This window comes from Sinocyclocheilus grahami, unplaced genomic scaffold (genome assembly GCF_001515645.1).
Source record: "Sinocyclocheilus grahami isolate Dianchi unplaced genomic scaffold, SAMN03320097.WGS_v1.1 scaffold27.1, whole genome shotgun sequence".
NCBI classification, from domain to species: Eukaryota; Metazoa; Chordata; class Actinopteri; order Cypriniformes; family Cyprinidae; genus Sinocyclocheilus; species Sinocyclocheilus grahami.
This window is the reverse complement of record NW_015505206.1, coordinates 3,496,920-3,506,424: the sequence shown is the minus strand read 5'-3', so window position 1 is coordinate 3,506,424 and position 9,505 is coordinate 3,496,920. Positions and strand designations below refer to the sequence as shown.

The window sequence follows — 9,505 nt, the reverse complement described above, 5'->3', positions numbered from 1 at the left end:
GCATACTTGTAATAGTACGTGTTTGACATCATTGATCGTTTATAACTACACTTTCAGTTGTAGCTATTGAGTTAAATAGGGAATAATACTCAGCTTTACTGCAGTGTAAAAAAAATTCACTTTGCTATTAGCAAATTGCTGATGTAATCAGAGTGATTCACTTTCATACCAGCTGACACTTCAAAGGTTAAAATCAAGGCACTGAACAGTTTACCCCAGGGCAAAACTGAATTTGAGGCATATCGCATGTCCAGTTTACGTAAGATATTCTGTGCAGTTATGCTGGCTATTCATCTCCCAAACCAAAGCCAAGGTGTTGAGATCTAGCCGAGGTGTGTGTTTTAAAAGATTTCTTTAGCAGTACAGGAAATGTGCAGGGCCTCTTCCTTTGAAGAATGATGAGGCGATGTAGAATTTCATTGCCATTGGATGCATCCTTGATGTGGGCTTGAGATTGTTCACATCAAGTTCATTTGCAATAGTCCAGGGTTTCTTTACTTTCCCAAAACTAAAAAATTTATCCGTTCATTTCTTTGCACCTTATAAGGAAAAACAATTGCAATATTGACTGAATCTTATGGAAAATCACAGATATTCTTTCACAGATAAAAAGAAAAACATCTGAACTTGAATGAAAAATATAGTTAAGGAAGTTAATGATACCATGATACATTTTTTTTTTTTTACAATAGATTGTACTGTCAGTCTAGTAGTGCATTTTCAACAAATCACTACTAAAGTGATATATCTTTTTTTAAATGATGCTTTATATAAATGACAGTTTATTACATTTTCCCCCATTTGTTCCCCATATATATACATATACATATATAGGCCTATATATATATATAATTTTGTATTTTTTCAAAATAAAGAAATGCCTTGCACATCAGTTAGGCTATTTGATGTAAAGTGAGTATCATGACTACATTTAAGACTTATTGTTTTAATGTACAAAAATGCCTCTATATATCAAGAAATTGTTGAATTGTACTGTTTAGTTTCTCATGCACTAAATATTTTGTTCATGTCATGAATGACCTATTTTAGACTGGCAGTGGGACTTCATATTGTTGACATGTTTGTATAATGAACACCTGATGGAATTAATGCTTTCGTTTCATTCTGAATGTTCTCCATCTGTTCTCTCACAATGAATCATAACTAAATATAAACACAAAAGACGTTTCTGCCTGAACACATTAAATGGAAGTACAAAAGAGGCTTAGTTTATTTGTGAAAACAGGTTTTATTGTATATGTCAACAGCTATAGCTTGTGAATTTGCTTTAGTTACAAACCAGATTTAAGAACATCATTGTAGAAAAGCAGTAGGAAAAATAAACTAGATGGAAGCCTCTCAGAATGGTTTACATGTACTGCTAAAGCTCATGGCAATTTATTGTAGTTGAGCTCCCTCTAGTGGTTTAGATAGCCAGTGCCACACAAAATTAAAACGCTGATTTGGCACACAAGTGTGATTGAAATACTCCATACCGAATAAGTGAAAATTGTGGAATAACAGAGCTGGAAAAGTGACAAAATAAGGCAGAGAATCATTCGGCATTCAGGATACAACAGTATCCTTATTTAAGTGTTGATTAGTCTACTTGATTTCAATCCCAAGGATCCTGCCCTCGCCTTCAAAATGTATATATTTGTACTTCTCAGCACCTTGACGGTTAGGAAAGTTAATCTGAGAACCATCACGAAGAGTCACCAGGAACTCCTCATTGGTGAAAGTGATTTTTATCTGAAGGAAGGACAAAAGATAATATGTTAATTAAAATCCTGAGGGTTCATTCAATTTCATCCACAGCCCATTTATTATGATTACCATCTGCTTAAACAGCAGTTTCATTAAGATATATATGAGTCTTGCCTGGAACTCCTCGTTCTGATTAAATGGAAAGCTGGCCCCTCTGGACTCCTCACACCATTTGCCGCCCTGGAATGAATTGCACACTATAGTGCGTTGGTCACCATGGGCATCAAAACGAGGGTTCACGTGTAGTGCGACGTCCTCGGCGCTGTGACCAATGTTAATGGCAAAACTGCAAAAGAGCAAATGGGAGATATGACTCCTGGTGCTTATAAAGTCCTGAATTCTAGAAGTTGCTTTGCAGAGACTTACTTTGTGGAATCAGCATTGGGGACTCCTGTAAGAGTCAGAGTCTGTCCCGACTTGAAGGACATATTCTGCACAAGCATACCCTGTTAGAAACAGAGAGAGCTGAAGTTACTCTTTATTCGTAATTTGATTTTCTTTTTGTATATCTCACTACTGGCATGAAAAGCCAAACATGTGTATCCACTTGTACTTGACTTGTACAGCTGGGCACTGTGCCTGATTTTCCCTGTAACCCAAATAGAGACTGTAGCTATAATGATGGAGTGGACAGAATCAGCCTCACAAAAGCAATGCTGTCAAATTTTCCAATGCGTTGAAAGGCAAATCCTAGTCCGATGGTGAAAGGCAAAGAGCCAGACTTGAACTTTCAAAAAACTGCAGATGTGGCACTGTTGCTCTATTGGAAAACCTCTGCATAGGTTCTGTCTGAAAAAGGTACAAAACTGTCACTGGAGCAGTACCCTTTCAAAACGTGCAAATATGTACTTTAAAACGTACTAATGTGTAGGCCTATCTTTTAGGGGTAACTTTAGCTTTGTACTTCAGGGTACCACCACAGTGACAGCTTTGTACCCTTTTTCTGAGAAGATGGATACAAGAAGAGCTATCTTTTAATCATTCAATCTTTAAAAACTAGTGGCCATGCCATCTCTGAGAGATTTGGTGTAAGTTTAGAAGCCAAGTTGGGTCGGCAGCTGCAAGATGAATTTCACAAGGCCTCTTTGTGTGAGTCACAGCTGCCGAGGAAAGTAGCTAGCTGTTGTAATGATGGCAGAAGAGATAGTGGCATAGCGGAGAGAAAGGAGGGTCAAAAAGAGAGATAGCAAAAGAAGGAAGAAGGCACTTGAGAATGTGAAAGAACAGATGTGTAGCAGAGGTGAATTATTTCCACATTAGTCGGTGTGAGTAACAATAAACCAGCTCTCAGACAGAAGTTGCTGCAGAACGAAACTCTAAGAGCGTTGCTACATGCCTCGTTCTTTCTTTCTGAACTTTCTAAACTGCTGATTTAACTGCAAAAGGGAAGCTGGACAGTGATGCTCAGTCTTTCAGATTAGCAGAAGAATGACTGAGTCATGCTGCTTTCGCTGAGCTTTAGAGAAAGTGAGCTAAAGGTCTCCTTCACAATGCCCCTGGGTAGGTTTCAGACCATAGTTGGGCTTGGATTGGCCAGTCTTGCTTCATTTCTAGAAATGCCAAAGGATTTAACATGTTAAGGTAAGATGAATTGCCCTAAAATGTTGAAGGGTTACAGACAACGTGTATTGCAAACACAATAGCCAAGGCTACAAAGCTAACCTCTGTCTCTCCAGTCTTCGGTGTCACATAATCCACCAGAAGTCATTCTAATATGCTGAGTTGGTGCTCAAGAAACATTTATTATTATCACAGTTGAACATGGTTGTGCTACTTAATATTTTTGTGAAAACCGTGATTTATTTGATTGAACATTTATTGGAAACGCATATATTTCTTGTAACAATCTATAAGTCTTTACTGTCATTTTTGGTCAATTTAATTCATCATTTCTGATTAAAAGTTTCAGAACTGTATACATTTGTGTGTCATATGATCTGCAGTCCTGATTTTCTTGTCACTTGATGTGGTTACGCCACACTGTCACTGATTTAGTTATTGATTTGGTTTTTGAAATGTTTTTTCAAATATTAATAACTATACAAATTTGTCTCACTACTTTAAAAAAAAAAAGAAAATAACAACAACAACAACAACAACAACAGTTTGTTCCAAACTATTTCCAGTAGTGTCTGCCTTTTAGTGAGACACATGAGATGCGGGCATGTTTTTTTATGAATTGCATTTCGTAATGTATTTCTAAATACCTTACAATAGCTGTGGGCAAAAAAAAGAAAGAAACGTAATGTAATTAACCAGTACAACATTGTGATAGAAATTTGGAGGTCACACCCATGCGCAATGCACGTGGGGGCGCTTCAGTATACACTATTCTATAATAACTATGCAATGCACCAAACAGACAGCATACTGCACAGTATAAATAGACATAAACACCAGACTTCAGCTGCTATGAGCACTGTATTATTTGTGCTAACGTAAGATAGAGAAGACATTCTAACATATGCTGTCTTAACTATAAAACAAATCTTTAAAACACCATTTGACATAAAACTAAAGAATAATGTATCGTTTTAAAATTACTCACGCTCATTTTGAGTTCCTTTGAGAGCCAATGAAGTGAAACGAAGTGTCTGGGAGAAAGTTGCGTTATGTGGAGGGCTTCCTATGTCCACTGCGAACTAGTCTCTCTCTCTCTCTCTCTCTCTCTCTCTCTCTCTCTCTCTACCAATCGCACAAAATGCATGTGGATTTACTATAGGCTGTTTCTAGACATACCCTTGTAATACGCTATAAATACTTCTAAACAATTAAAACAAACGACCATAACCACAATGAATGCTGTAGCCTACGTTGCTAACTGAACACAGGCTAATGAAATTATACGCTTGTCGCCCAACTGATACTTTATTAAAGCTTACAAGTGGCTACGGTTTACAAGTTGATTAAACACGTAATACAATTGCCATGCTTATGAACTGATTGAAAAATGTCGCACGTTGTAAAATATATTGATCATGTCACAGTCACGAAAATAATTCATGATGAGTTGGTATGAGAGGTGGGGGTTTTTTCTACGTAAGCTATGTCTTAGTCTAACAACAAAATATTTGTATAGGGCTCCAGGATGTAGGCCTATCTTTAGACAGTCACAAGAATCTAACCGCAAACTCAGGAAATGATTAGAGAAGTGAGAACTTCGGGGGACCCCCGCCGAAGGGCTATGCAACATGAAAGAAAAAAAATGTCAGCTTAATACAAAGTAAAATTGACAGATAATAGTTTAATCTGTTTTTAAATAGTGTTGTAGTATAGTCTATAATAGCCTATGCACTTTTCTCATACAGAGCGAAATCGCTTACTAACGGGACTTCAGGATCTTGGTTTTGGCATATGAGGAAATAAGGTTACAGTTACGCACAGGCAATAAAATGTTTTGGCAGCAGCAACCTCAAATAATAGCTGCATGCACATCTTCATGATCATTATCATCATCAAGATGCTCAGCCAGGAGGAGAGCAGTCTCTCTGCGTCCTGTAATCTTCCAAACCACGCCCACGCCAAGCCCCGCCCAATGGGCACCGCCAGGGTTTCTGGGGCCCCGTGTGAGAAATGCAATACTTAAAATGACCGGGGCCAGTTGCATAAACTCTAACTAGCAGTTAACCAAATGATAATCAGTCTTACTTTTCGGATTCAAATTAGACTAGTCTACGTTTTTATGTTTTGAAAAGTTATGACCAGTCTTGCTGGGGGGAAAAAAAATAGATAACTTACTAAGGCTAGTCTAAACAGTGTGCACTTGGCCACAGATGTCGGACATTTTCTAATATTTAGACATGATGTCCGTTTTTTTTTCTTTTTTTCTTCTTAAGTTAAATAGGTATTTTTATAAAGTACTTTTAGGGTACAATAAAACATCTACTTGTCGAGATACTTGTGGGCGGGTCTTGTAGTCTTGTAGTCTAAACCAGTGGTCCTAACCCTGGTCCTGGAGGCACCCCAACACTGCACATTTTGCATGTCTCCTTTCTCTGACGCACCAATTTCAGATCTTGGAGTCTCTACTAATGAGCTGATGACCTGAATCAGGTGTGTTTGATTAAGGAGACATGCAGAACGTGCAGTGTTGGGGTGCCTCCAGGATCAGGGTTGGCAACTGGTCTAAACCACGGCCATATGATTTGACGCTGATTCACAACCATCCCGGCAGGTGGCGCTGCAACCACAACATATGAGGACTGACACACACGAAGAAATTCACTATGGGGTTCACCCATGCATCTTCCGTAGTCTCTAGTAACAGCGTCAAGCAAGCAGACTTGCGTGATATTAAAATATGAACTATACACATCCAATGACAGGTAAAGAAGGGGAAGCAATGAGCCACAAAACAAGAAAGGAAGTCATACACACCTTTCAAGTCAACTTCTTCGCCACGAGTCTTTTAAATACATTTCCATGGGATGTAAGTAGAACATTGCAACATGCCCTAATGCATTAAGACCTTTTTTCAGATTATTTGTACAACTATTTATATATGAGCTGCGTTTCTTTTTCTTTCTTTCTTTGTTATTTGTTTTTTTTTCAGGAAAGTAAATTAACAGTTGTAATGTTTATATGTTTTCTCTGTATCATCTCTAAGTTACATGCATAAATAACACAATGGTTTTTGCAGTCTTTAGACAGAGACATTATGACTACAACAACTTCAGACATCATAATGGAGATTCTTCAGAAGGTAAGCAAGCCATTATGAAAGTGAAAGAATTATTTAATGGATAAAATGAACGTTTTTTTCTCTCTCTTTTTTTGGTAGACATGTTTACATCCCATTTGCCTCAAGAATCCCCCCTCTTTGAAATACAGAAGACGCTTCCTGACAGAACTGATCAAAAGGGTTGGTTTAGTGTCTTTACAAACAAACAAGTTTGACATTTTTCCCCCACATATTTTGAGATGCAGCATATTTTCATGAAAGCTCATTGTTGTAGCATGAGATGTTGGCTGCTGAACCTCTGGATGTACTGTATGAAGCGCTCGGAGAGGTCATGTGTGCACAGGAGGAGGACATGTGCTACAAAACCTACTTATTGGTGAGTCTGATCACATTAGCACTGGACCTTAAAGATATTTCTACCTCATAACAAAACGTAATATCAGAAAGTGTCAAATCTCAGCCAACAGGAGATGCTGTTAGTCTAGCAGAGAACGTGGCTCTCATCTCCCAAGGAACCACGGGTCTGGTTACCTGGGAGGCTGCCCTGTATCTGTCTGAATGGGCTTTGGAGAATACACACATCTTCAAAAACAAGTAAATCTGACACCTCACAACTAAATATTTAAGATGCACTATTTCTCTGTCATTCACTCAAATAAACTAATTTGTGACAAAATACAAAAATTCTAATAAGTTAATGTAAATTCACTTGAAATATCCAAATGATGTGTCATTAGTAACCCTTTGAAATAATCAATACTTATTTTTTATTTTAATTATTATTATAATTTTTATTTTTTTTAAGTGTGTGAAAAATTGTGTTTTATGGGATAATGTGTGTACTGAATTAACATTTTTCTGCAGTCATAAAAATTACTATATCAAGCGTAGCGTTAGTTCTGGCAGGTCACGTTAGTCAAGCTCGCATCAGCTGATCCCTATCAACCTATGGGAATACGACACCTATCTAAGCATTCATATATAAGGTCCCTCAGTATTATCAGCAGTTTTCGCATTGCTCAATAGCTAATTACCCTCCTCCATCCCCAGCTCCTCCTCTGTCAGTCGGGATTCAGCCTTCTGATTCTCCTTTGAATCAGACTAATTCTAAAATGTGTACATAAAATGATTGAACTTTTAACAATATCTGCAATACATTTATGTTGGTTCTGTTCTGTTTACCCTGGGGTGTTATTGCTGCTCTCCCTGCTCTCATCCCAGAACAGAACCATACCGCCAATCCAAACTGTATGCTAATTGTCAATAGTCTTGACGATAGTGTTCCTGACAGAAATATCTTAGCCCAGTTATTTTAAACTGCTTGATCACATTCTAGGGTTACTATTATGCATAAAAAAAAAACATTATACAAATGCAAACATCACATCAACATACGTCAGAATTGTTACTTTATTGTAACATATATCATAACATTTTTATATTAGTGCTACCAGTATTACATCAATATTGTGATTTATTTGTTACATTTGAACTTTTAATTTAGTGCAACATTTTAGTGCAGTTTTCACTAACAACTGCAATTGGATTTATATTGTATTGGCTACCTAAATTCACTGTTATCCCACTGGTCACTATTGTGGCCATCAAGATGTTTACTCATTCTATGAACACACTCAACAAAACTGAATATATGTGAATTCATATTTTAATACTAGACATCCTAAAGATAATGTGTAACAAAACTTTGTCATATCTTTGTTAGCATATCTTCTCAAGGTGCAAACAGGAATTAAACTGCTTTGGTCATGTGACAATTTGCACTAACCATGTGAAACTGCGCACATTTAATTGAGACACTTTATTTTTTCCATATTTGCAGGAAGTGCACTAAAACATCAGTCAGCAAGTTTTTTTAGAGCTTTATAAATTAAAACCTTTTTTATGGTCACTATTGTGACCGGTGGGATTAAATGGGTTAATCATTTATACATAGTTTCTCATACTATTTTATGTACAATGAAAGAATGACTGCAGCTACTTATGAAAGATTAATTGAAATTGCTTTCTCTATTTAGTTAATTGTTTGACTTATTCCATTTGCATGCAACTAAAAGTGCACACTGTTGATCACCTCCGTGTTGTACATGCAGGACAGTGCTAGAGCTGGGCAGTGGAATTGGACTTACTGGCATTGTAGTGTGTCGGTCATCCAGCCTAACCAAATACATCTTCAGCGACTGCCATCAAACTGTCCTTCAGAGGCTGAAGGACAATATCACAAGCTGCTTAACTAACTGTGACGGCAACAGTGCATCAGTGTGTGTGGAGGAACTGGACTGGGAAAATGTGTCTGACGAACAGCTGCAAAGAATACAGGCCAACACCATCATTGCCGCAGGTGACACAAAACCCAGGGATATTTGCAGGAACACACACACGTTACAGTTTCATATGTGATTTATTTTCATTCATTGATTAAAAGGTCTCTGAATCTGATCACATGAAGTTATGATGTTTGAGAAGTTTTGAGTAACATTACTGTGTTTGTTTGAAACAGATGTGGTGTATGATCCTGATATAATTGCTTGTTTGGTGAGACTGCTGAGCATGCTTCTGAACTGCAAAGTTGAAGAAGAACATCCTGATGTTTACATTGCATCTACTGTACGCAACCCACAGACGTACGACTGCTTCAAGAAAGAATTAGGTAGGTTTCATTTTATTAATAACATTCTATTATATTCTATTAATGTCAAATGTTTTCTTAATCCCCGATTTCCCATAATGAATTAAATGTTTCTTTTATTTACAGAAATGGCTGGACTGAGACACGTCGTCATGAAAGATTCTGTCGCTCAAGTATTTCCATACAACCGAGCCTCCACTATAGAAATGATCAAAATATATGTATGACAAAAATGATCTCTTTGTAATAAAGTATTTATTTACATAATATTTACAAAGATAGTGTGCTTTTTATTCTCATATTCAAGTCTTTCCCAATGGCATTGCTGGAATGCTGATCGTCCCGTTGTGGGGACAGTTAGCTTAAAAATATGTACCCTGTGCAAATACCTGACAGTAACTTTCCATTGA

At 37.2% G+C, this 9,505-nt stretch overlaps 2 protein-coding genes across 2 annotated transcripts; one reads left to right on the top strand and one right to left on the bottom strand.

Annotated features, from left to right (window-relative positions):
* Nucleotides 1-1,203: 1,203 nt before the first annotated feature.
* On the bottom strand, nucleotides 1,204-4,408 carry LOC107568668 (beta-galactoside-binding lectin-like). Its single transcript, XM_016254649.1, has 4 exons — nucleotides 4,316-4,408; nucleotides 2,134-2,213; nucleotides 1,882-2,053; nucleotides 1,204-1,752 (listed from the first exon to the last, which is right to left on the bottom strand). Exons 1-4 carry the CDS (start codon nucleotides 4,319-4,321, stop codon nucleotides 1,606-1,608), a joined length of 405 nt encoding a protein of 134 aa, XP_016110135.1. The 5' UTR covers nucleotides 4,322-4,408; the 3' UTR covers nucleotides 1,204-1,605.
* Nucleotides 4,409-5,930: 1,522 nt separating this feature from the next.
* LOC107568155 (protein-lysine N-methyltransferase EEF2KMT-like) lies at nucleotides 5,931-9,326 on the top strand. Its single transcript, XM_016254049.1, has 8 exons — nucleotides 5,931-6,196; nucleotides 6,407-6,469; nucleotides 6,548-6,628; nucleotides 6,723-6,824; nucleotides 6,909-7,042; nucleotides 8,560-8,807; nucleotides 8,967-9,116; nucleotides 9,222-9,326. Exons 1-8 carry the CDS (start codon nucleotides 6,068-6,070, stop codon nucleotides 9,320-9,322), a joined length of 1,008 nt encoding a protein of 335 aa, XP_016109535.1. The 5' UTR covers nucleotides 5,931-6,067; the 3' UTR covers nucleotides 9,323-9,326.
* The last annotated feature ends 179 nt before the right edge of the window (nucleotides 9,327-9,505 follow it).